This window comes from Gobio gobio, assembly GCF_949357685.1.
Source record: "Gobio gobio genome assembly, chromosome: 8".
NCBI lineage: Eukaryota > Metazoa > Chordata > Actinopteri > Cypriniformes > Gobionidae > Gobio > Gobio gobio.
Genome location: NC_137114.1, coordinates 36,114,745 through 36,141,880, shown reverse-complemented (window position 1 = coordinate 36,141,880; position 27,136 = coordinate 36,114,745). Strand labels below are relative to the sequence as shown.

General features: G+C 37.3%; 1 protein-coding gene across 1 annotated transcript in view; it reads right to left on the bottom strand.

Moving 5' to 3' along the window:
* Positions 1 to 18,346, bottom strand: part of tnfrsf19 (tumor necrosis factor receptor superfamily, member 19) — a 34,616-nt gene extending 16,270 nt beyond the window's left edge. Inside the window, exons 1-5 of the mRNA XM_079824585.1 lie at positions 17,886 to 18,346; positions 17,056 to 17,141; positions 15,893 to 16,003; positions 6,656 to 6,834; positions 766 to 851 (exon numbers count right to left, since the gene is read on the bottom strand). Of these exons, the coding sequence (XP_079680711.1) occupies positions 766 to 851; positions 6,656 to 6,834; positions 15,893 to 16,003; positions 17,056 to 17,124 (445 nt within the window). The 5' untranslated portion in view covers positions 17,125 to 17,141; positions 17,886 to 18,346. The remainder of the gene's footprint in view (positions 1 to 765; positions 852 to 6,655; positions 6,835 to 15,892; positions 16,004 to 17,055; positions 17,142 to 17,885) is intronic.
* Between the last annotated feature and the right edge of the window lie 8,790 nt (positions 18,347 to 27,136).

The following is a 27,136-nucleotide window of genomic DNA, read 5'->3' as shown; positions in this document are numbered from 1 at the left end:
ATTATTATTAATGCAACTGTTTGTATGATGGACCCTTTTAAAGGATTACCCTACAAAAATCTGTCATTATGTATTTCACCCTGATTATGTTTTTGATTTCATTCTAAGCAAATGTGGACCTCCAAAAATTCACTGATAATCTTGCCCTTCGCATTAACTCTCATTCGCATGGTTTCTATCTATGTGATGCTATGGGATGTAGAATATAGTGCACAAGTCAGGTGGACAAATTTTGTGGTGCTTTTTTGTCCTTTTATGAAGCTCAATGGCCACTTTAATGGTATGGAAAAGAGCAGCAAGGACATTCTGCAAAATATTTTCTTTTATGTTGCATGGGTTTTTGAATGACATGAGAGCAGGATTATTATATTTAACTAAAACTATAACCATAACCATAAAAAGTGTAACTTGAAATTAAATAACTATTAAAATAGTAATGGATTAATAATAACTGAAAACGTATGTCAACTTAATTGTAAACAAACATTGTTCATCTAGTTGCCAAGGCATTTCTCATTTTCATTTAGTTTAATATGATGTACTAAAATAATTAATTAATTAACTGAGAGTAATTGATGACATCATTTTCACTTTTGGATGAAGAAACCTTTTGAAGACATGATCAATGACGTTCAAATCAAACTGTGATCTGATGCTGATGGGGGTTTTTTTCCCTGAGGAAATGAATGCACTGGATATTTTCCTCAAGGACTGAAATACCTTCAAAAACGTTTGAATTTAACATGAATCAATAAATGTGCTTACAGTGCGGTTCATATGGTGGCGGTGGATCTCCACATGGGATGCACTCCATATCCTGAAATCCACTTAACTTCGTCTTTCTGTAAAATCTGTAAGAAAACAATGCATATTAATAAAAAAATATATATATATTATAAATGTCTTTATTTTCATTATTTTGATCAATATAATGTATCTTTGCTTAATAAAAGTGTTATTTTCTTTAAAATATATATATTAATTAGTAATTTTACTAATTTTAGCGGAAGCTAAATTAATTTAGTATTTGTTTATTAGTAATGATGCTAAAAATTCAGCTTTGCGTCACACGAATAAATTACATTTTTAAATATTTTGCATTAGAAAACAGATATTTTAAATTATAATAATAATAATATATTACTGTTTTTACTGTATTTTTTATTAAATAAATGCAGCTTTTGTGAGTATTAGAAACTATTTACAAAATATTAAAATAATTAACTATATTAACTATACTCTAACTATTCTGTCTATATCAATATTTGCTGAGAAAAGACACCAACTGCATATAATTCAAAGAGATTACATTAATTATTGTTGCATATTATTAAACAAATGGATGGACAAAAAGTGGCTTTAGAAGTCAAATACAATTTAAAGCAATTCAATTTACAATCAAACTAGACTTACGGGCTGTTTACACAGGACACAATCTTTTCTGTGATATTTGTTAATTGTTGGATTATGTACACATGCATTTGTCTTTCTGCTTTTCAATTGATTATCTCTGGAAAATCCATTATTAGAAAATTGGATTAGGGGGCAATAATTACTTGACAGCCCTAATTAATGAATCAACATTGGAGGAAAACTATCCATTATAATAGCAATATTCCACCATTAGTTACAGTAACAGCCCTAGAAACACATTTTTCTAAAATGATGTAGATGAAGGTAATGAGAAGAGTTGCCTTCAGCATGTTTTACTGTGCCAAAGCGCTTAATTATGGGTAATCATAACGTATCTGGTGAGAGCAGGATGATGCTATGGGGAAACCAGTAACTCTTGCAGCGGTAAAGAAAAGCAGGTCTTCATAAACCTGACATGTTTCAGCTTCTAGGGCATGTCTGGGCACAACCAACGGCCTTGAGTTGATTTCCCTGACCTGGACTTTAAACTGAGAAATTGTCTGCTTAACTTGAGGCTGGAGGGCTAAAGTGCGCGTAACTCATGTCAGTCGAGTTTAAAAAGCTTTCTTGAGAAAGACTGAGCCACAGCTGCACGTAAATACTTGGGTTTCAGAATGACTGTATGCTCTCAAAAATAAAGGTTCTTTATTCCATTCATTTTTCCCATAGGGATTTTTTTAAATCCTTAAAGTTAATCACAACATTACAAACTTTTATTTGAAGCAAAAAAAAGTATTTGAAAATCTGACAAAAAGACTGGCCACTACAAAAAGAACTACAAGTATTTTTAGAGTGTAGGAAGACCGACTTTATTACATAATTTGCGGTGCTTCAGAGCCTTGCAGAAATCTTTTGACACAATTTGCTCCTAACAACTCAATGGGTGGGAATTTCCGTACAGCATCATGGGTGATGTAGTTTTTTTTTTGCTGTTATACACAATTTGTTTTTTAACCTAATAAATGGAAAAATGCGAACAGATGGCTTCAGCAAAAACATATACCATTGATTAAAAACTTCAGACATAACAGCAAGTCTGTCTTTAAATGTTTATAAGTTATTATTAAAAAAAGCAATTAACCTATGGAGAAAAGTTTTTAGTTCTGGAACACGACTGTTGCATTTATGGTTCCATGAAGAACCTTTAACATCCATGGAACTTTTCCATTGCACTTAAAAGGATAGTTCACCCAAAAATTCTGTCATTAATTACTCACCCTCAGAGACTTTTGTTCATCTTTGGAACACAAATGAAGATCTTTTTGATGAAATCTGAGAGCTTTTAGCTATGTAACTACCACTTTGACATCGTAAAACTAATCCATATGAATTGAGCAGTTTAGTCCAAATTTTCTGAAGAGACTCGATCGCTTTATATGTTGAACAGATTGAATTTAGGCTCTTATTCACATATAAATATTCATCAACTCTCACATATCAGTTGTGATGAATGGAAGCTCAAGCATATTCGCTTGATGAACGAGAACCAATGAGGTTCATTCTTCTGTTATGCAGCACGTTTGAGCTTCCGCAAGAACCAATGAGGTTCATTCTCGTGTTATGCAGCACGTTTGAGCTTCCGCAAGAACCAATGAGGTTCATTCTCGTGTTATGCAGCACGTTTGAGCTTCCGCAAGAACCAATGAGGTTCATTCTTCTGTTATGCAGCACGTTTGAGCTTCCGCAAGAACCAATGAGGTTCATTCTTCTGTTATGCAGCACGTTTGAGCTTCAGCAAGAACCAATGAGGTTCATTCTTCTGTTATGCAGCACGTTTGAGCTTCCGCAAGAACCAATGAGGTTCATTCTCATGTTACGCTTCACGTTTGAGCTTCCGCAAGAACCAATGAGGTTCATTCTTGTGTTATGCAGCACATTTGGGCTTCAGCAAGAACCAATGAGGTTCATTCTCGTGTGTTACACACCATGTTTGAGCTTCTGCAAGAACCAATGAGGTTCATTCTCGTGTGTTACGCAGCACGTTTGAGCTTCCGCAAGAACCAATGAGGTTCATTCTTGTGTTACGAAGCACGTTTGAGCTTCAGCAAGAACCAATGAGGTTCATTCTTCTGTTATGCAGCACGTTTGAGCTTCAGCAAGAACCAATGAGGTTCATTCTTCTGTTATGCAGCACGTTTGAGCTTCAGCAAGAACCAATGAGGTTCATTCTTCTGTTATGCAGCACGTTTGAGCTTCAGCAAGAACCAATGAGGTTCATTCTTCTGTTATGCAGCACGTTTGAGCTTACGCAAGAACCAATGAGGTTCATTCTTCTGTTATGCAGCACGTTTGAGCTTCCGCAAGAACCAATGAGGTTCATTCTTCTGTTATGCAGCACGTTTGAGCTTCAGCAAGAACCAATGAGGTTCATTCTTCTGTTATGCAGCACGTTTGAGCTTCCGCAAGAACCAATGAGGTTCATTCTTCTGTTATGCAGCACGTTTGAGCTTCAGCAAGAACCAATGAGGTTCATTCTTCTGTTATGCAGCACGTTTGAGCTTCAGCAAGAACCAATGCGGTTCATTCTTCTGTTATGCAGCACGTTTGAGCTTCCGCAAGAACCAATGAGGTTCATTCTTCTGTTATGCAGCACGTTTGAGCTTCAGCAAGAACCAGTGAGGTTCATTCTCGTGTGTTACGCAGCACGTTTGAGCTTCCGCAAGAACCAATGAGGTTCATTCTCGTGTTACGAAGCACGTTTGAGCTTCAGCAAGAACCAATGAGGTTCATTCTTGTGTTACGCAGCACGTTTGAGCTTCAGCAAGAACCAATGAGGTTCATTCTCGTGTTACGAAGCACGTTTGAGCTTCAGCAAGAACCAATGAGGTTCATTCTCGTGTTACGCAGCACGTTTGAGCTTCAGCAAGAACCAATGAGGTTCATTCTCGTGTTACGCACCATGTTTGAGCTTCAGCAAGAACCAATGAGGTTCATTCTCGTGTTACGAAGCACGTTTGAGCTTCAGCAAGAACCAATGAGGTTCATTCTCGTGTTACGCAGCACGTTTGAGCTTCAGCAAGAACCAATGAGGTTCATTCTCGTGTTACGCACCATGTTTGAGCTTCCGCAAGACCCAATGAGGTTCATTCTTGTGTTATGCAGCACGTTTGAGCTTCAGCAAGAACCAATGAGATTCATTTTCGTGTTAAGCAGCACGTTTGAGCTTCAGCAAGAACCAATGAGGTTCATTCTCGTGTTACGCAACACGTTTGAGCTTCCGCAAAAACCAGTGAAGTTCGGCTTTATGTTCGCTGATGTTTATATGTGAATGAAAGACTAAATTAAATCTGTTCATCATATAAAAATTGTTTTATGATCTTTTTACTAAAGGTCCCATGGCATGGCATTTTTCTATTATTTTATAATGTTTCCTGAGGTGTACTTATATTGTTAGTATGATTTTTACATCATAAAATGTCATCAGATCTTGTAGCGGAGGGGGCGTGGTTTAACGAGGTCTACCAGGCACGAGCAGGCATGAGCCTGTTGCCAGAGAGACGGATGGACCTGAGTTTACTTCTCATCAGTTCTCAGTTCAGTGAACTGTTGTAGTTACTAGCATATACTTCAGGTTATTAGTTTATTTCTAGTCGGAGGGGCTGTCACTCATGTCAGCAAGTTAGTAACTTTAGTAAATTATGGATCAGCGCTGACTGGAGACGCGAACCGTTTAGAGCGATTCAGTCCGATTTGGTGAACTGATTCGGTTCACTAAAAAGAACCAGTTTAAAAGAATGATTAGTTCGCGAACCGGACATCACGGACCAGAGACGGAGCATTGCTAACAAAGTTATTTATAGTAACTACTGAGTTATGAGAGAGCTGTTAGCGCAGGTTTATTTTGTTTGTATCTGAAAGTTCTGAATAAACACGAGTCCCAATCACATCGAGCCCGTCTTCCTCCTTATTCTACGAACTTTGTAACACATGCAATGTACCATTACAGCTGTCGAGATGAATGAGTTACGAGTAAGTGTTGATTATAGCATTATTTTTAGATATTTTGTTCATATCATATGAAAAGTGTCAGTGACGCGCATTGAGTACACAGCGCAAACAAAGACACAACAGCAGTAATCGAATGTAATCCAGTTTATTGTGGGGCTAGGCTGGCTAGCCCGGATGTGCTCACGCTTACCCCCCTTCTGCTTAATCTCGCGCCGCGTATGGCGCCTCTGCTGTGGGCCAGATGCAGTACTGGGGGTCGGTGATGTTGAAGGCCGACCGGTCAGTGCAGCCCGACCTCCGGCGTGCGTGAGGTTTATCTCTAAAGATGTGACTCTGCCGATGTTGGGCAGAAACTCGCGACTGTATGCACATTTTAGGACAGATAGACGCGACGAGGACGTACAAAAACACTGACTCACAAGATAGAAAACACAAAAACACCGTTCTGTCGGGAGAGAGAGAAGCCGCTGCGTGTGCACGAATAATAAATAATTAGCTACACATCAGAAATCATTGATCACAGATCAGAAGGAGCTGAAAAAAGACTTCTGTTTTCATTTGTACATCCAAACACTGAGAAACTGCCAGCATTCACTGGTTCACAAGCCATGATCTCTCAAGGACAAATATATGGGCGTGCCCAATTCTCTGGGCAGAGGAAAGGGAGGTAACCGTTCCATTTATGACTTCATAACAAGAAAATTCCAGATCAGCTCGTCTGGGCTCTCATTTTCTCAAAAGGCAGAGAGAGACAGCCAGAACTCGGTTTTACACCGATCAAAATTTCTAGCCACTTGGGGACAATATTCAGGCTAGGGGAACTCATATTAATGTTGAAAAACCTCATAAAATGAAAATGTCATGCCATGGGACCTTTAACTTTTAAGTTAATTGTAAAAAATTAACTTAAAAATTACAAAATTGTAGTTTCGTAGCTGTCAATAGAGGGACAGAAAGTTCTCAGATTTTATAAAAAAGATCTTCATTTGTGTTCTTAAGATGAATGAAGGACTTACGGGTTTGGAAAGACATGAAGGTGAGTACATAATGACAGAATTTTCATTTTTGGAAGAACGATCACTTTAATGTCCTTTATAGTAGAAAACGGTTCTTTAGATTTTTAAAATCTTCTTTACTAAGATTTTTTTTTTTCATTGGGGAACCAAAAATGATTTTGAAAAATGAAAACCCCCTTTTGAAACCTTTATTTTTAAGGTTATTATAGACCTACTTGATCTTGGAAAACGCCCATCATTCGTTATTCTGTATAATAGCACTCCTATGACTGACTCACCCGGGCAGGCAGTCTCCGCATACGGCGTTGTTGGTGGTGGAGCAGTTCCCCTTCTGAAAGCGGTTGAGTAGGGAACAGTCCAAACAGGGCTTGCATTTCTGCAGGCTGCGGTCCTCTTTGAAGCGACTGGCTCTGCAGGGCACACACTGGGCATCCTCCCCATAGCCAAAGCCACATTCCTGTGAGGATTAACAGAAGATATCTCACTGCCGAGGAAGGGAAGGGCCAGGGAGAGCCACGCAAAAAAAAAAAAGCGCCAATGTGGACTAACAAGAAGCCGAGATTAAATAATGATCACAGTGTGTGTTTGTGTGTGTTTGTGTGTTTGTGTGTGTGTGTGTGTGTGAGTGAGAGAGAGAGAGAGAGAGAGAGAGAGAGAGAGAGAGAGATCCCCCTGTTGAACAAAGGCCAAGCTTCTTTTGAGAGAGTCTATCTTACACAGGCAATAATCTCCCTGACTCTCACGGGATCAATGGACAGCCTTCTGCTCCGGGCCCCCGAGGGCTCCACATTTGAATCAGAAAGGCCCACGGGACGCCCATTGTTGGTTTATTGGGAGTTTATTGCAGAGGTTTTGTCAGGCCTGTCTTCGGCTAAAGTGTGTCTGAGAAATATTGATATTGAGAGGTTTTGGTATGTGAAACGCAGAAAAAGAAAGTCCTTTAAACAAAAAGATTTACAAAGCATAAAGATTTTTAATAATGCAAACACTTGCACGAAAAAGTGTTTCTAGCCACAGAATCAGGAATGCACATACATTTTTTAAATTAAATTAAAAAAAATAATTATAATTATATGTTTAAAATTGTAAAAGATACAAGCTGAATGAAAGTTCTATGTCGGGTACAGATGTATGTAATTTATTTCATTTGATAATTTATATCAACCTTAAATCATCAAAAACAAAGACTTTTTTTTTATCTTACTGACACCAAACTTTTAAATTGTAGTATATGTATATATATATATATATATATATATATATATATATATATATATATATATATATATATATATATATATATATATATATATATATATATATATATTTATAGATATAGATTTTGGAGTGAAATATAACCCAGACATGTTCTTGACAGGTTTCGTGAGATTCACCCAGAAAAGTGATCTGAGTACATACGCAAATCCAAATCACGAAGGAAACTTGAGGAGAGGTCTCAATATCAAGTTGTGGGGTCGTGGAGAATTCTCAGCGCTCTTGAATTATACGAGACAACACCCTTTGCATTGTTCCCTAAATACAGGCCTATTTTATTTCAATAAAAGGTCCAAAACTGTGCAGTTTGTATGATAATATGAGGCCGATTTTGCTGTACTCATGCACAGCCTAAGCAAAATATAACAAATAGACCACAGAGAAAGTGTCTACATGAACAAAATGAGCATGCTTGCCATTTTAACCGAATGAACAAACAATAGTACAAAATACAGTTGCCTTTAGTTTAACAACTAGTAACAGAACACCAGAATTTTGCACTCAAAAGAGACTGAAAATTCAGCTAGGAAGATGTTCTAATGGGTTTAAACCGGTCTTTCCTCGAACTGTGACCAACAACATTTGTTGGGCAGGTTTCTGTACAACATGTTGCAATTTGACGTTTTGCCACATTGAGTTTGACATTAAGAAGTGAAATGTAAGCAAACTTTTTTTCCACGCTCCAGGAACTAAACTGAAATCTTAAGCGCCGCTTAATTAGCATTACTCAGAAGAGCCTTTTCCCCCTCTAGGTCCACCCACTTCAATAAACAATGCCAGAGTCTTTTCAAAACTCTACTGACAGTAATCAATCTGGAATACGCTTGTTTGTTTTTAATCCTTTCCACATTGATATAATTCTTGGGAATCTTGCAGGGATATATTCAGCTTTCACTGAGCCAGATTTCTTAAACCATAATTGAAGCAGAGCTGCATGGAATTCAAATTATGTCTTATGCATCCATCCAACCCAACAGAGATCATCAATCAAGGCATTTATCAATGGAACCAGCAATATGACACTAATCTACTGACTAAAAATCTTGTCCTTTTTTAATACGTGTCAGTTACAGAAACAATAGATCACTCAAAAACTAAAATGTTCTACTTTATCTACTCAATTTTTTGCATTTTCAAACTTACATTCTTTATGAGGGACCAATGCAGTGGTTGGAATGGATTGATGCAAATGAGTTTTGACATCTAGGGTGCAGCAAGATTTTTGGCGAATTACTTAAATTAGAGTTTGTTTCTCATACAAAGCAATTCAGAGGCATCAATGTAGTGCACACAAGTCATCTTTACCACTCTTAATGTACTTTTATGGTCCTATATTTCACAATTTGGCTCAATGTACATTTTTCAAAACATCTCTTTTTGGGTTCCGAAGAAGAAATATGACATAATATTTACTTGGGCTGTGGTGTAGATGCTGTTTCTAGAAGACTGATATGACGAGTGATTTCATGTGTGTGAGTGTGTGCAACCTATTTCTCAAAAGTTTTTTACTTCTTTATGTGTAAAACTTTTTTAAAGGTCCCGTTTTTCGTGTTTTTTTTTTAGCTTTGATTGTGTTTACAGTGTGCAATATAACATGTGTTCATGTTTCATGTGTAAAAACACAGTATTTTTCACACAATTTACTTATCTGTATACTGCTGTTTTCACTGTCCTCAAAACGGCCTGAGAATTTCCTCGTTCTATGAAGTCCCTCCTTCAGAAATACGTAACGAGTCCTGATTGTGCCAGCGGTTCCCGTGTTGTGATTCGACAGCAGCTTAGCTCACGTTGCCCGGAAAGGTCACGCTTCGTACCATAACGGGGAGATGAACGCGCTCAAACTACAGCCCCTGAAGGCCAAACAAAGGTGATTTGACTCCGGGATGAAAATAACAGCGTCTGATGGCGACATGGCGACAAACGCAACCGAACCGAACCGAACCGAACGCAACGCTAAGACGCTTCCTCTTCTCCACGAGGGAGCAACAAGACCACGCCCCCTTTTTCACGTATTCTTATGGGCGGAGGTTAGTCAACAAACTGTTCTACTGACGTAATTAAAGCAGGAAATAGCAGGATGTAGTCCAAACCGGCCGTTCGCTGTAGGCTTTGAAAGGGAACTTCTGTTAAATAAAATATCTCGCTTGGCATTGAACTTTGAGCTTTATAATTTTACAGGTATTATTTATGCTCTAACAGCAACATTACACACTAACTAAAGTTTGAAAGATGGGATCACGAAGAACAGGACCTTTAATAAGCAAAAAAACGAATGAGTACACCTTTAAGACTTTTAAAATCAGCACAACTACTTTATAAACAGCACAATCTGTAATCGTGATCCATTAAACAAACACACCTCTGACAATCGCATTCCTACCAGTAGCATTCCAGCAGAGGACTGTAATTCAGAGAAAAGTGAGAGGACTTTTGTGGTTTGATATCACTCTGCACAATTGTTTTTTTCCCCAGCTGCCCCTTCCCAAGTCAGGTCACTGTTACCCGCCTGCATTTCCACCACACTGAGCTGGATTAGAGAAGAGGCTCATATATCATTAACGTGGAGATCGGCTTCAAACAGGGGCCTTCTTTCTACACCGCGATCCAATTTCCCAGCTCCGGCACACATGGATTACTGGCCTGTATGAGAGAGCCAATGACAAGAGGTCTCCATAAAGCCTGGCCCCGGTTTTAGCCAATGTTAGTGAAGACCGATTTGGCTCTCTCAACACAGGTCCTCCAAAGTCTGCATATAGGGTGCCTGAACAGAATGACAGCTGTTGTTGCCTGCCCGCAGCCCTTATAAGACCTTTCTCTCCAGCAGGGCATGAAGGATTGGGGGGGGGGCGGTGAATAAAAGAGGCATGGTCACTCCGTTTGAAGGCATGATGCCATTCCCGGAGAGATAATCAACGGCAGAGCAAAGGGAGAATGAGAAATCTAAGGAGCTCTGTAACCCCCTGTGGTTTGTCTGTTGGAGTCTGCTGCTGAAATCCTCCAGCATTCAGAAGTTTAAACAGATAGATGAACCAATGAGCCAATGAGGTTCCTGAATGTGGCTCAGAATGTGTCTACGTGTCAGAGCCATGGCTCACTAGCTATCACTATGAGCTGTGGTGTTCATAGGGGCAGTGGGAGTTTGAATCCGGATGGCATCTTTTCCTAATCCTAGCTGGACACTAGATGAATACAAATAAGGATTCAGGCACAAAGATGTGGCTCAGAATGTGTCTACATCTAAGAGCCATGGCTTAGTAGTTATCACTTTGAGTTGTGATGCTCATATGGGCAACAGGAGTTTGAAACTTGCTAGCAACATTTCCAAATCCTAGCTGGACAGCAGATGAATACAAATAAGGATTCAGGCTCCCAGATATGGATCAGAATGTGTCTGCATGTCAGAGTTGTGGCTTAGTAGCTATCACTATGGGCTTTGGTCCTAATCTGGGCAACATGAGTTTGAATCTTGCTAGCAATATTTCCTAATCCTAGCTGGATGCCAGATGAATATAAATGAGGATTGGGGCTCCCGGATATGGCTCAGAAAGTGTTTATGTGTGCCATGGCTTATGTGTGAAAGTGTCTATGTGTCAGAACCATAGCTTAGTAGTTATCACTATGAATTGTGGTGCTCATATGGGCAACATGAGTTTGAATCTTGTCAGCAACATTTCTAAATCTTAGCTGGACACCAGATGAATACAAATAAGGATTCAGGCTCAAAGATATAGCTCAGAATGCATCTGGCTTAGTAGTTACCACTATGGGCTGTGGTCCTCATATAGGCAACATGAATTTGAATCTTGCTAGCAACATTTTCTAATCCTAGCTGGATGCCAGATGAATACAAATGAGGATTCAGGCTCCCGGATATAGCTCAGAAAGTGTCTACGTGTCAGAGCCATAGTTTAGTAGTTATCACTATGAGCTGTGGTCCTCTTATGGGCCATAGGAGTTAGAATCTTGCTCTAAACATTTCCTAATCCTAGCTGAATGCCAAATGAATACAAATGAAGATTCAGACTCCCAGATATGGCTCAGAAAGTGTCTATGTGTCAGAGCCATGGCTTAGTAGTTATCAATATGAGTTGTGGTGCTCAAATGGGTAACATGAGTTTGAATCTTTCCAGCAACATTTCCGAATCTTAGCTGGACACCAGATGAATTCAAATAAGCATTCAGGCTTAAAGATATAGCTCAGAACGTGTCTGCATGTCAGAGCCGTGGCATTGTAGTTATCACTATGGGCTGTGGTAGTCATACGTGCAACAGGAGTTTGAATCTTGCTAGCAACATTTCCTAATTCTAGCTGGATGCCAGATGAATACAAATGAGGATTCAGGCTCCCGGATATGGCTCAGAGTGTGTCTATATGTCAGAGCTGTGGCTTAGTAGTTATTACCATACGCTGTGGTGCTTATATGGGCAACAGGAGTTTGAATCTGGCCGGCAATATTTACTAATCTTAGCTGGACAAAATGAAAACAAATAAAGATTCAGGCTTCAGAATATGGATAAGAAGTCTCTTATGACCACCAAGGCTGCATTTATTTGAGTAAAACAGTAATGTTATGAAATAGTATTACAATTTAAAATAAATTTAAAATTCCTTTATTCCTGTGATGTAAAAGCGTATTTTTCAGCAGACATTACTGTGGTACTCAAAAGGGCAACTGGAGTTTGAATCTGGCTCAACATTTCCTAATCATATTTCCCCCTTAATTTCCTGTCCTCCCCAGTTATCAAAGTGTCAAAAGCAGACACAACAAGTAAAATGGTCAAAAGACATCAATACACACTATAATGCCTTAACAGACATGTTACAATGATAAAGTGATCAGGCCAACTATGCTACTGTATATGGACAGACATTTGAGCACTCATGCTTTATTTTACATGTTGGGTAACCTCTAATGACAGATATGTCAGATTATTACTGTAAAAATGAGGAGTCAATAAGGCAGCAAAACACTCAACTCAAATCTTTACAAAAGCCTGTTTTCACAGTCCAAAATCATCCAAGAACATTCCTGCCTAGAGAATTCACCAAACCAGTACCTGCAAGTACCATTTTCTCCACTATCTCAAGATCAGATTTGAGTGAGAATGCCAAGCAAAACAGCAGGATGGATGTTTGATAGAGGAGAAAGCTGGATGAAAGCATGTTCAGACACACAAGTGTTTTGAAGTAATCTTATTTAAAAAAAAAAACTAAAAACACTCTATTTAACTAAATTACCCTGAATTCTCCTGCTCCTTAATACTTTCTATCAAAGCAAAGCTTGAATGTCCCACTTAACCCAACAGGTCAATTTTAAGGGTGAATCTTACAAAACTGTCAAGACCATGTCATATTTTACCCCAAAACCAAAAAAAAGAAGAAATGATTATAGCTTGCAAAAATAAATTACGCTTATTTTTAGGACCATTATATGAAAATGTCATTACATTACTGTAATATGTTTAATATAAGGGAGAAGATGTGCTTAATTGTCATAAAAAATGTCACAATGCAAAAAAATCATAATGGTCCTAAAACAGACTGCAGGTGTGTTGATTCTGTTCCAGAGAGAATCATATAAAGCAATAGTTGAAAAGCAACTCGTATGCCTTTCTTTCGTGAATTTTTGAAGAATATCTTGACCACACTTTTCCATACAACAAAAGTTGATGAGGACTGGGTGTGTCAAGAAGTTCTTCTTACTGCATCATGCAAGTAGCAGCAATCTCAAATTTGTGAACCAATATTCAGAGTCAGATCATTTCAATAGTGATACGATAGCGAAACTTTGGTGCTTGTGTTGTAAATTGTATTTAAATATATATTGTATGTCATAAAACTATTGGAGCTTGTGTTGCCACGTCACCAATGACGTCCAAAGCGTTAAATGTCGAGTTCACAAAACCACCTGATCGACTTGTTCTCGATTCAAACTGATTCAGTTCTCAAATTCAACTTACTGACCCAATGATCCAGTCGTAGTGGTTTACAGCATACTGGATGTAACTGCATCTAAAATTCTTCTATTGTTTTTCACAGAAGACATCATACAGGTTTTGAAAGACATGGGGGTGAGCAAATGATGACAGAACATACATTTTTGGGTGAATTATCCCTTTAACAATTACAAAATACCTATCAACAAAGCTGTTATCGCCTTTTCAGGTGAAAGACAGTGTGTAGGTGGGGATTTTACTAGCTGTTTGACTAGTCATGGATCTCTGAAAAACTGTAAAAAGGGCGTCATGTGAACCGTCTGGAAGAGCTTCTGTATAAAACCTTAAAACAACAAACATGTTTCTAAGTTTCTAAGTTTAAGTGTAATTTCTATAGTAAAAATAATGACTTTTAAAAAAATATATATATATTTCCCAAACACTCCTCCCACCTACCATTGGTCACAACAAATGGAAACCGCCCCCAAAGCCACGCCATTGGTTGAACCACTGTTGGTGTTGTCGGGCAGGTCAGGATGCTCAAACCAATAAAGCAATGTTTTGATAGCACCACAGAGATAAAGGGTCCTATGTATCGAATGACGCAGGTGCACTTATGGCGTGTCCAAATACACTTTTGCTAGTTTAACGGTTGAAAAAATGGTCCAAAAGGGTTGTACCTAGTCTCTTAATGAGTCATGGATGTGTTTTGGGCGTAAAGTGCAATAAACCAATCAGAGTCTCATCTCCCATTCCCTTTAAAAGCCAGTTGCGCTTGCACCATGGCGGATTCGCTATTTACGAGTGAATTTGCGAGTGGAAAGACTGAACGCTTCTCCAGAGAGGAATACTTTTATTTTTAACATTTAAAAATGTTTGTGTGCTGCTGCGCATCCCTGTGTGTGTAATAAGCAGAGTGTACGCGTGTTGTGCACCCACCTATAGCGCATATTACTAATGCGCCCTTTAAATAAAATAAAAAAATACTGCACTATTGACTTTAGAGGTTTTGTTGGTCAATGGTGCAGTCGTTTTCAGCTGCCTCTAAATAGCAACGCGCCAACAATGAGCCTGAACACACCTCGTTTTCAGACCAGGGCGAACAGATGGATTTGCTATTTAAACAACTTTGCGCAGGATGTAAAAACGATAACTGCGTCGGGCTGAAACTAGCAAAAACACTTTTGTGCCATTGCATTGTGCCAGGTGTATGATAGGGCACAAAGAGTTTATAATTTTCTTTTTAGGAAATAAACTTACTCATACTATAGTATCTGAATATTAAACAGGGATGAAATAAAACGTTTTAACAATGAAACTAAACTAAAGTAATTTAAACACTGTTTTTCTGCATGATATTGTCATTGGCTCTAAAGAATAGAGTAAACCACAAGTGCTTGAATGGAAAAAGCAGGCAATCATTCACTACCTCCTCAGGCCCCAAAGCATTAATTGGCCGAAAACATCTGATGCACTGAAGCGTATAACCAATAAGTGTGTGTTCATGTGTACCAACATGAAAGTCATGCGGTTAAAAAAAAGCTTCTGCACTACATTTGTATACTTTCAACAGCCTGATGTACCTGCATTTACCCAAGCATAAACTGTGTAATGATTTCCACACTTCAGAAATACCCCAGACCTCGGTTTAGATTAGGTGGATAGTACAAAACCACTTAATTTCTTCACATGCCATGTTTACAAGGCCTTGAAATTCTCAGGGGTGGCAATGACATTAAAAGCCTTGGAGAAAAAAACAGAAGATTGTGAGCAGGAGAGGATAAGAAGTGTGGGTGTAACTGATTAAAGCGTGGCCAGCGCTCTACAAAGGAGAACAGCGGTTTACCCTCTCTCTTTATGAAAAGAAGGAAGCAATAAATAATTGGTCAGGACAAGCTATTCAAAACATTGGCATCCCCTCTCTATTGGTGAACTCTTTGCTTTTGGCCTGTTTGGACTAGAAGTCTTTCATGAACTCTGTGAAACTGATGGGAACGCGTCTCTCTGTCCCAGATTCGATCGCATACATGGCTGGAACGGGTCTTTTTTAAAAACAGCTTGAAGTAGAAGCTTCTAAATATATTTGCACATTAATTTGACTGTGGTAGGTGAACTGAAAGGAAAGAATTCCAGAATTAAGCTCAATGGGAACCCATTCAAAGGAACAGAGTGCTTCGGATATTATTTCTTGATTTAAGATGTAATCTTTTTCAGGAAATTAAAAGTACAAGTTTTATACGTGCACCAATGTTTCAAATTAGGCTGAAATAAAAATGAAATAACCTAGTGCAGAACTGGCAAACCTTAGATAGCTCTTGTCCAGCATCGCACTGCCGGCAGGGAATACAGCTCCCAAACATATCCTTGTATTCCTGTTCCCTGCAATCTCTTCTCTCCTCTGCCATAACTGCAAACTGTGAGGGACATAAAGCCAGCATGGTTAATTATTCCATAATTTCAGTGGAGGTTTGATGATTACACTCAAGAACAGGCAAATACACTGACATTCAGAAGGTTTGGGTTAGTAAGGTTTTTTTTTTTTTTTTAAGAAATTAATACTTTAAAGACTCAATAAGGGTGCATTAATTAATTTATCAAATCTGATTTATAATGTTAAAAATAATTTTTATTCCACATGTTTATGTTTCATGGTTTCCACAAAAATATTAGGCAGCACAACTGTTTTCAACATTAATAATAATGAGAATTTTTTTTGTGTGTGTGTGCAGCAAATCAGCATATGGGCCCTTTTAAAATTTCCGGGGTTCTCAGAAATATATATTTTATTTTTTATTTGCTCCAATAGCAAAATGACAAAATCCATGCTGGCGTTTCCACGACTTTCCAAACAAGGGAAAATTTAGAGAGATTGATTACGTTGAAAACTTTACTAGATTTGCAATGTTGATAACTGTGGAAACGTGTCATCCCAGTCCATGAAAACAAAGGGTCCGTTAGAATGATATCTGAAGGACACTGAAGACTGGAGTAATGATGCTGAAAATTCTGCTTTGCAATTACAGGAATGAAATTAAAATATAAAATATATTACAATACAAAAAAATGTGTATTGTTTTATTTCACAATAGTACTGTTTTTATTGTATTTTTGATCAAATAAATGCAGCCTTGGTGAGCATTTGCAAAACAAAACAAAAAAATCTTACCAACCCCAACTTTTGAACAATATCAATAGATTTGAACAATACTTATTAATCAATAGGTTATGACAACATATGCTCATCAAAATAAGTAAAGCAATTTTCAGCTTTTTTAAAGTTATACAAGATTCAACTTTTTAATGTAATTTAAGTTGAAATGACTCAAGTTGATTGTACTTAAAAATTTTAACAATTTTTTTTTTTTTTTTTACTGAGAGTGCATCTCAAGCAAGTAAGTCGAGTATTAATTTGTTACTTCTTAAAGTTTAAGAGTAAGCAAAAGGAGTTAATATGAACCAAACGTACCATAACACACAGTGGAAGGACGAGTATCCTGTGAAGAGTAAACGCGGAGAGGATCAGTGCCCGAGGCATTCTGAAGGTCTTTCCCACTGTGAAAGCAGAAATCCTTTGATGAATGATTAATGGAGGACACTTTTTGCCATTATCTCTCAAAACTGTGTGAACACTAAGCAAACAATGATTATTATAAATCCATACCCTTTGTGCCTTTTTTTTTATAAATAGATGGTCTTTAATACTGTCTGTTAAAATCAGACAAAAAATAAAATGGCTGAGTTGGGGGAAAATATTCCTCTGTATCATTATATTAGCTTGTGTATCATTCAATTCAGATTAACAACATGCCGATGCCGATAATTAAAAATATGACAAGTGAATAATAAGTGTAAACTACATAATGATTAATAACCGTTTATTACTAGTGGTCTGAATCAGAAAAAAAAGTACCCCACCCCCCTCCTTGAAAAACATAAATATTGGCCAATAATGATTCATTTATATGGTGGTTATATATTATAGATTTTATATTCCATGGATAAATCCACATATTAAGATCTAATGTTATAATAGGCTACATTGTGTTGTGTGTGTGTTACACGTCTTCAAAACATTATAAGGTAGAGGCCTACTGTATAAAATTGATAACTTTTTATTGTTACTTTTTGTCCTGGCATAGAAAAAGATTGTAGGCTAGTAGCCTACAGGATGAAATAAAATATGCACATTGTATTAATGAAGGTACAGGTAGGCACTGTGTGTTTGTCGTCTAGTTCTGAAGATATTGATTTTTGGATTCATGTGCAGCGCTGCAACTGTGTGCAAAACTTTCTTACCGATAAATGCGTCGCTCGTGAGATTCCGGTCTCCTACGGAAAGCTGTTCAGGATGCGATCCAGCGCGCTCGCCGCTGAGGTCTGACCCCGTCCCGAGTCCAGCACTGAAGTTAAAGCTCAGATCAAAGACTGCGGTGTGATGCCTGCAATCTGATCTCCCATCAGCATGTACATCAAAGCTTCACACACGTCCTGGACAAAGCGCTTTACTCGAGCCTGTTGACTCACTCACACCCCTCCATATGTTAATCCGAGAACTCCGTGCAGATGAAATGCATGATCCCGAGGCAGACGTGGACTGAAAGCGGCCAGCCACAGCTAGGTCTTGTGATCTCTCTCTCTCTCTCTCTCTCTCTCTCTCTCTCTCTCTCTCTCTCTCTCTCTCTCTCTCTCTCTCTCTCTCTCTCTCTCTCTCTCTCTCTCTCTCTCTCTCTCTCTCTCTCTCTCTCTCTCTCTCTCTCCACTGCTGCGAGAGTTTGATGCAGAATTCCCTTTCATCTCAGTGACGTCACTTGCCGCGCAGCCATTGGCTGGATTCTGCAGAGGAAACTTTTCACATCCACTTTGATTTCTTGACATCGTATCATTTGCACTTATCTGACTCCAAAAACGTATTTGAAGAGTTAAGTCACACTTAAATGCGAACGTTATTACGTTAAGAATATCAAACCAAGTGTCATTTAGACCTTTTTAAGAAAAAAAGACAGCACCGTTAAAAAAAAGAAAAAAAATGTTTCACAAAATTAAGTTTGTTTGGAAAAGCTGTTGCCTTTTGTTTGGAATGGATCTGCTGAGTGTTCAATCAAACGCTGTAGTAATTTGTAATGTTCAAATGTGTACTCGTACTGGATGCCTTCTGCTGGTCATTTCAGAGAATTACAAATTATTTCTCTTGTAGATGCCACGGACCATTCTAAAAATGTAAAGGCATCTATATAGTGTCTTGTATAAAGGCCCAGTTTATATTGTGAGTATTGAATGAATATTATTAAAGGATTCATTCACCCTCAATCCATCCTAGGTGTGTATGGCTTTCTTCTTTCTGATGAACACAATCAGAGTTATATTAATAAATATCCTGATGCTTCCAAGCTTTATAATGGCAGTGAACGGGGCTCACAAGTTTGAAGCTCAAAAAAGTCCATCCATCCAGTATAATAGTATCCATATTTAAAAACTTTATGAAGTAAATTTTCTAGCTTCCAGACCGCCTTCCGTATTCAACTTACGCAAAAATTGTAATGCCTCTCGCAGTTCGAAATGCTTAACCTACGTCCGACAAGGTACATTATGGTTCTCCGTTGTGTGCTCTGCTCTGGGCCACATACAATACAAATGATGATACAAAAGAAAACCTCTAAAGTGATGGCAAATCATATGTGGTGAAAATTTGGCCTATGTGTTTAGCCATGTCATACCTAGACCAGATGTGACAAAATGTTTCCACATTTGGTCCAAAAGTTCTTACAATCTGGTATGTTGATACGGACTGGAGCTGTCTAGTTCCAAAATGCATAATAAACAAATAATAATCATCATGCAGTATTTTTTTTATATCTTTCAAATAACAAATATATGTGTGTGTGTGTGTGTGTGTGTGTGTGTGTGTGTGTGTGTGTGTGTGTGTGTGTGTGTGTGTGTGTGTGTGTGTGTGTGTGTGTGTGTGTGTGTGTGTGTGTGTGTGTGTGTGTGTGTGTGTGTGTGTGTGTGTACTGTAAAAACTGATGCCTTAAATCTTTAAGTAAAATCAACTTGGATGTTTAAGTAATTTCAACTTAAATTACATTAAACAGACTTTAAAAAAATGTGTTGAATCTTGTAAAAAAAAGTAGAAAATTGCTTAACTTATTTTGATGAGTTAAATCAATGTAAAAACATGTTGTCATAACTTATTAATCTTTTTTTTTTTTACAGTGTACAAGCTGTGTTTACAATCTTCACTGGAGTAAAAAGTGTGACAACTAGCCCCAGTTTCCCTATATCACAGGATGGACAGGAATAGTTCACTTTGCAAGAGAAAAAAATTAAAGCCATCTTTTGGACAAATGAGGGCAAAATAGTTTTTTTTTTTTTTTTTTTTTTTTTTTTATACTTTCTTTTATCTGAGCAGTACAAGACTTGGCTACTTTTCCTAAGTTTGCCACCTGAACACACACACACAAAATTGACTCGATTCTACAATGTTAAGTGCTTGGGGGGAAAAAAGTCCTTAATCCCTTCTTGTGGACAAAAATCGGCACCCATAGGAATGAATGGAAAAAACTCTAATTTCTAGAATTTTTTTTTTGTCCAATAAAAATCAATAAATCCAACACAATGCAGCAGATCATATGAAGGAGTGAGCTATACAGCATTCTCAATGTGGCAAACACTCTCACACACACACACACACACACACAAACACACACATCCACAAAAGCATTGCATTGAAAGCCTTTGAATGAGCCTATAACAGAGTGAGTTTTATTTTTATTTTTTGTCAAATAAAACACAATCACTCACACATACACAAACAAATGAATTCTATTGTCATCTAGTGGCTTTTGATATTGTAGCTTTAAAAAGAATTAATACCATCATAGGTCACCAGATGTCACCAAAGTCACCACATTTTTAGGTTTTGGCTCTCTGGACTTGCTGATATGTTTTTATTTTTTATTTTTTACTGAAGTTAAAGAAATAAATATAACATTAAAATAAGCATATTTTACATAAAAAAATATGGTACTTTTAGTGGTAAATAAATTCATTAATACCCCAAAAATCACAAAAAAGACAATTTGATCAAAGATGGTGATATAACATTTATTTAAAAAAAAAAATTGGAACCTTCGTGCCCAAATGTGTTCATGAAGAAGGGATTAAGGGCTGTTATGCGAGGGTGGCTTGAGGGTTAAAAAAGTAGACTTACAGACTTTAATTTCCTGAAGTCCACATTTTTATTTATTAAAGTCAACATGAAATGACTATGGAAAAAAAACTAATAATAATAAATTGTATTTTATAAAGTATATTCAGTTGCTGAAAAGGCAGAATGACAGATGAACTGCTAAAACAGAAGCTAGATTTTTGTTTTATGTCTACAGTGGTAGATTCCTTAAATATTAACTATATACATATACATTTACATTTTAAACCAACCCTTAATTAAAATTGTTAAAATTATATTTCATATAAAAAATAGAGATCATTTCATGTACTCCACTTCATGTTGTTCCAAACCTGCCAAATTTCAGCAGTTTCATGATGCTGTGTTTTGAAATCGTCATCATATATAAGTCGTTATTTAGGGTTTTTTTGTGCGCAAAAACTATTCTCGTCTTACGGGTGTCGAACGACATGAGGGTAAGTAATTAATGACAGAATTTTCATTTTTGGGTGAACTAACCCTTTAATACGTATTTCCCAAAACGATCTTAGTTAAGTATGCCTTCTGTAAGTCATACCTTTGTAAGGTTATCACTGCTATCACTGCACTTTACCTTATCACTGCTGGCAGTTCATTCCGGTAGTGGCCACCACTGTTTCTTTACATCTCAGTCTATAGCCTACCAATATTCTGCTAATATTGGCTTGAAGAGTTTTCATGCAAAAAATACAATTGTCATTAAACTGATGTTTGTTAGCTTTTTAATTATATTATCCAAAGGTACATCAGCTGGCAAAAACCATTATGGAGTCTATTTAAAGGGAATGATTGTGGAGCGGAGTTTGGTCAAACTATAGCTGTGTCTCATTTCATTAAATTTCGAAGGCTGCGTCCTCCGGAGGACACATCCTGTGAAGGATGCGGTATACAGAGTGTCCTTAAAGGGATAGTTCACCCAAAAATGAAAATTCTGTCATCATTTACTCACCCTCATGTTGTTCCAAACCTGTATGAGTTTCTTTGTTCTGCTGAAAAATAACAGTAAAGAGCTGGCAGCAGAGACGCCAGCAGTATACCGTATTTTTTACGGTAATCATATGTAAAATGACTTTACGGTAGTAGTCTGTAAACCAGGAAAACAGTATATTTCTGTATTTCTATAATTAACAGTAAAGAGCTGGCAGCAAAGACGCCAGCAATATACCGTCATTTTTACGGTAATCATACGTAAAATGACTTTACAGTAGTAGTCTGTAAACCAGAAATACAATATATTTCTTTAGTCGCGTTGTTAAATGATTTCACACTGTTCACAATGTAGTCGCACTGTTAAATGATTTAAATGCAGCATATTTCTGTGATTATTTGGAAATTACAATAATATTGTTTAGGTTGTTACTTTAACTTCTCACAGTTTACTGTAGACAGGCACAGTAGATGTGCCTGTCTACAGTAATATGTGAGAAGGTCAATTTCCAAATCATTTCCAAATAATCAGAAATATGCTGCATTTTTTTTTACTGTATTAGAAATACAATAGATTTAACAGTTTCATATCATGCAATATTGATAGCAATTAACTTTATTATTCTCTGGGCTAATTGCTTAAGATATGCATTATTGTGAATATTATGCAAAATAAGCAATACAAACTTCAAAATCAAACACCTTTATTCCAAAGAGCAATGTCAATGTCAACATGAATACAAAAACAAAAAAAATAGAAGAAAATAAACATCAAAGAAGAGATTTCTAGTAGCAAACAGAAACAGCCTAGTGTCTGCTTTAGACTATGGCAATAAACTTAAAGGGATAGTTCACCCAAAAATGAAAATTAGCCCATGATTTACTCACCCTCAAGTCATCCTAGGTGTATATGACATTCTTCTTTCAGATTCTTCTTTTCATTTCATAATGCTTACGCTATGTCTGACGAACGTAACTGGTGTCAGATGTAGCGTAAGCATTTTGAATTGCGAGAGGCACAACACTTTTCCCATTAGTTGAAAAAACAGAAGGCGATTGGCCAGAAGCTAGATAATTTACATTTATTTATAAAGTTTTAAATATGGATATTTTTCTTACACAAACGCATCGATTCACTTCAGAAGCCCTTTATTAACCCCCTGGAGCCGTGTGGAGCAGTTATATGATGAACAGATGCACTTTTATGGACTTAAAAAAACAGAAAAAAAAACAGAACAATCACTGCCATTATAAAGCTTGGAAGAGCAGGACATGTTTAATATAACTCTGATTGTATTCGTCTGAAAGAAGAATGTCATATACACCTATGACTTGAGGGTGAGTAAATCATGGGGTAATTTTCATTTTTGGGTGAACTAACCCTTTAAATTCTTAAATTGCTCGTCAGAGACTGATCTTAACCCTAACCAAACGGGAAGGGTTGACTAGATAGTTTACTTTTTTTTATTTAAGACATAAGTTTGAAGACTTTTAAGTCACTATTAAGACTATTTAAGGAACGTTAAGACCTTTTTGATTATATGAGTAAGAACATTCAGCATACAATCATCGTTGGCACATTTTTGGGGAAAAAAAGCCCACAGGCTCATGTTTTTCCTCTTAAAATAGTCCTGTGAGTTAGATTAAAAGTCAATTTAAAAGATTTTCATATGTAATCTGCAATGTATTCTCTGCTGTCTGTAAAAATATACTTTCATTTTGAACATTTGGAAAACAAACTTAAGAAGTACATTTTGAAAATGTGCATTAAGGCCATTTTGAAACTATTAAAGTACAGTAGAACATTTTGACAGTATGCATCAATAAAAAACATTTAAGGTTCATTTCATTTCAGGTTACCTCTTCAAATTGTCCTGTGAGGTATGTATTTTTACCTCTTAAAATAGTCCTTTGAGGTAGGTTTGTGTTTTTACATTATGGATCCAGGAGAGATGACCATCACTTTAGTAGCAGCTGTTCCTCTCTGCAGCATTACTCCAGTGTTGCCACTGTCAAACAACAAAAAACATTCATAATAATAAATAAACTATAACATCAGGAATGTACAGTATACACTCCAGGCTAATGGTTATAAAGTTAATAAGTTCTTTTGTGGCTTAATTTGGCAATGCTAGACTGTCAAAACAAAGAGAGCGAGATTAAAGAGCTCACCGATCTATATGAAGTTCCATTCAAAGTCATGGAGATTCTTCATTAGTATGGCGACGTGTATATTGACTGAAGAAGACTTCTTCAGGACGATCACACCTTTCTTCTTGAAGACAACCTTGCCACTTTTGGCCTTTGTCCCTCTCTCTGGATTTATACCAATAAAGCGCCTGAAATCAAAATAGTCTAAGATCAGAGTGGGATCAACAACATACTGTTTTGTGTACATTAAATTAAATGTCTTTTTTGTCTTTCTTCATTGCACAAATAGAGTGGACTTGAATGACATATAGAAGTGACATCAAATGGAATTATTATAAAGCCTATAGTCCAACTAAATACCATGTGTGTGTGTGTGTGTGTGTGTGTGTGTGTGTGTGTGTGTGTGTGTGTGTGTGTGTGTGTGTGTGTGTGTGTGTGTGTGTGTGTGTGTGTGTGTGTGTGTGTGTGTGTGTGTGTGTGTGTGTGTGTGTGTGTGTGTGTGTGGGCATGTTTTCGTGAAATATCAGGACACAAATGTGTATAATGACATGGGTATGACATAGTTATTACAAAAAGAGGGTGAAATATGAGGACGTTCCCCATGTCCTCACTTTTCAAAATGCTTATAAATCACACAGAACAAGTTTTTTTTTCACAGAAAGTGAACTGCACAGTCTCCTGTGAGGGTTAGGTTTAGGGGTTGGGGCAGTGTAAGGGGATAGAAAATACGGTTTGTACAGTATAAAAACCATTACGCCTATGGAATGTCCTCACATTTCACAAAAACAAACATGTGTGTGTGTGTGTGTGTGTGTGTGTGTGTGTGTGTGTGTGTGTGTGTGTGTGTGTGTGTGTGTGTGTGTGTGTGTGTGTGTGTGTGTGTGCATGCGTGTGTGCGTGTGTGTGTGTGTGTGTGTGTGTGTGTTGTAGCTTGAAATGTACAGTACTAATACCATTTTACACCAAAAAATACAAACATTTTAATTTAATTTAATTGTATATATCCATATAATCATGACAAGTAATGAAGGGGTTTTACCTCTGAATGAATTCCAAAGCACAGGCTGCCTGCGCATCTTGATACTGAAGGTTGAATATGTAGTGGCAGACACCTCTAGGGAACAAATACATTATGCTTACCATAATAAGATTTTTAAGAAGAAAAATTATAAAAGGTCAATAATTAGTAAACACTAGGGGAGAGTAACCTAGTGGCGAATGAGGTAGGCTTATGAAGTACCTACAGTCAAACTGCTAAATGGATTTGGCATTCACAATTTAAAGGGTAACAATTTTATTTTTACAGATCTTGGGGAGTTCTACTGCAAATGTTACCAAAATTAAACAAAAAAACTACCCAAAAGTAATAATGTTTTGGCTATTCAAATCTAAGCCTCACTGTTAAATGACATGTTCAAATCCCTATCAAGACAAGCTCCTGAGCATCAGTTTGATATCAAACATTCTTGGCAATAGGAATAAGATTTTAATTACCGTTTAATTTGTAGATGCAAGACCTGATGAATGTTGATAAAGAACACTCAATGATGTGCAGCACGTCATCTAAATTGTGCGTCCTCTTCTGGAAAATCTCCTATCCAAATGATGGTTCCTGAAGTCCCTCCAGGAGTTAATGGCAATGGCAAAATTATTTCTGTATTTTTTAAAGAAAATTGACCAAAAGCAGTAGCCTCAATTTAAAAGACTAACGTTGTATCAAACATCTGACCGTGCTCCAAATTCCCCAGTCAACACTCAGTTTCCAAAAAATACTGTAATGTCCTGTAATTTAAAACAGCAGCATACTGTTTAGGGCCTCAGTCCTGTTGCTTCAAGTTAAGCAGCCCACAATGCATTGCTAACTACAGTACTAAACTGTTTAACATGAAAACAGTATTTTAATGTTGCAAATTGGCTGTAAATTTACAGCAATTGCTTACAGTGTACCATTGTAGGGAAAAAAATACTATGGTAGTCAATGGTTGCTCTATCTGCTTGGTTACAAACATTCTTCTAAATATCTTCTTTTGTGTTCAGCAGAACAAAGAAACTCATACAGGTTTGGAACAACATGAGGGTGAGTAAATGAAGACAGAATTTTCATTTTTGGGTGAACTATCCCTTTAATCAGAATTAAACAAGACGTCCTTCGTAGGACACACAGGCAGGAAGTATCACGTTGCTATGCCAACATGTTCACAGCATTGTTGCGCTCTCACACAAGTTATATGAATGAAAATTATTTATAACTTGAAAATGACTATGAAATGTTTCTTGCCTTGACAGCAAAGTACTGTTCTAAACGTTTAAAAATCACTAAACACTTGTAATCCTGTTTACCACAACTATTCATTTGAGGTAATACAGCTTAAAAACAAAAACAAGCTTGAAACGACTTAAATTTAAACATATGGCAGCGATACAGTAACCGCTAAATCAAACACAGTGCCGTTCGCGGAGCCATTTAGTGTGCATGTGCACTATTTCATCCATGAAAACTTTAGTCCCCTGTCTACCATGTCAGAAGCTGCAATTCAAAATAAATTTTCAAAAAAAATCTTGTTGGTCCGACTTTGTCAAGACAAACTCGACGGAGCTAACCCCTCAGCCCTGAAATTCAGCTGCTGCCGCTCTTCTTTCTTTTTTCTCCGCTGTAGCTGTTATGTTTCGCGTGTTGCGCTTTTATTGAGTAGGTCATCCAACAGAATCTAACAGAAATTCAGTCTACTTAAGTCCAAAACACCATAGACAAACTTTTAGTCAACTTTTGTTGAAGGCTTCCACTTCCACAGGCACAGACACACACCCGTCCGACACTGGGAGGCGCTATAATAATGCAATTTGCATTTATAACTGTGGAGCTCAGGAGTTCTCAACTCTGGCCCTCGTGGTACACTTTCCTGCAGATTTTTTTATTGGCATATTTTGCAAAAATGTACATTTGGTGATATGGCTCTGTTCTAAATTACCCATCCTTTTCATGAGCACCACGAAAAGCCAAGACAGGGAACAGCAGCAGGGCAGTGAAATCCCCCATTTAGAACAAGGTATGCATCAATGACAACAGAATGACATTGATTAATTTAAACACAGTTTAAGGAGGAGCTGGGGTGGAGGTGGGTTGCAAAGCAGCGTGCAGCAGAAGCAGCCAAGCAGGCAGGTTGAACTGAATCTACACTTAAGTTAGGCGCCCTGTTTGAGAGTTGCCAATTGAGTGCATAGGAATCGGATCAGCTGATATGGGCAGGGTTGGAATTTTTCCAAT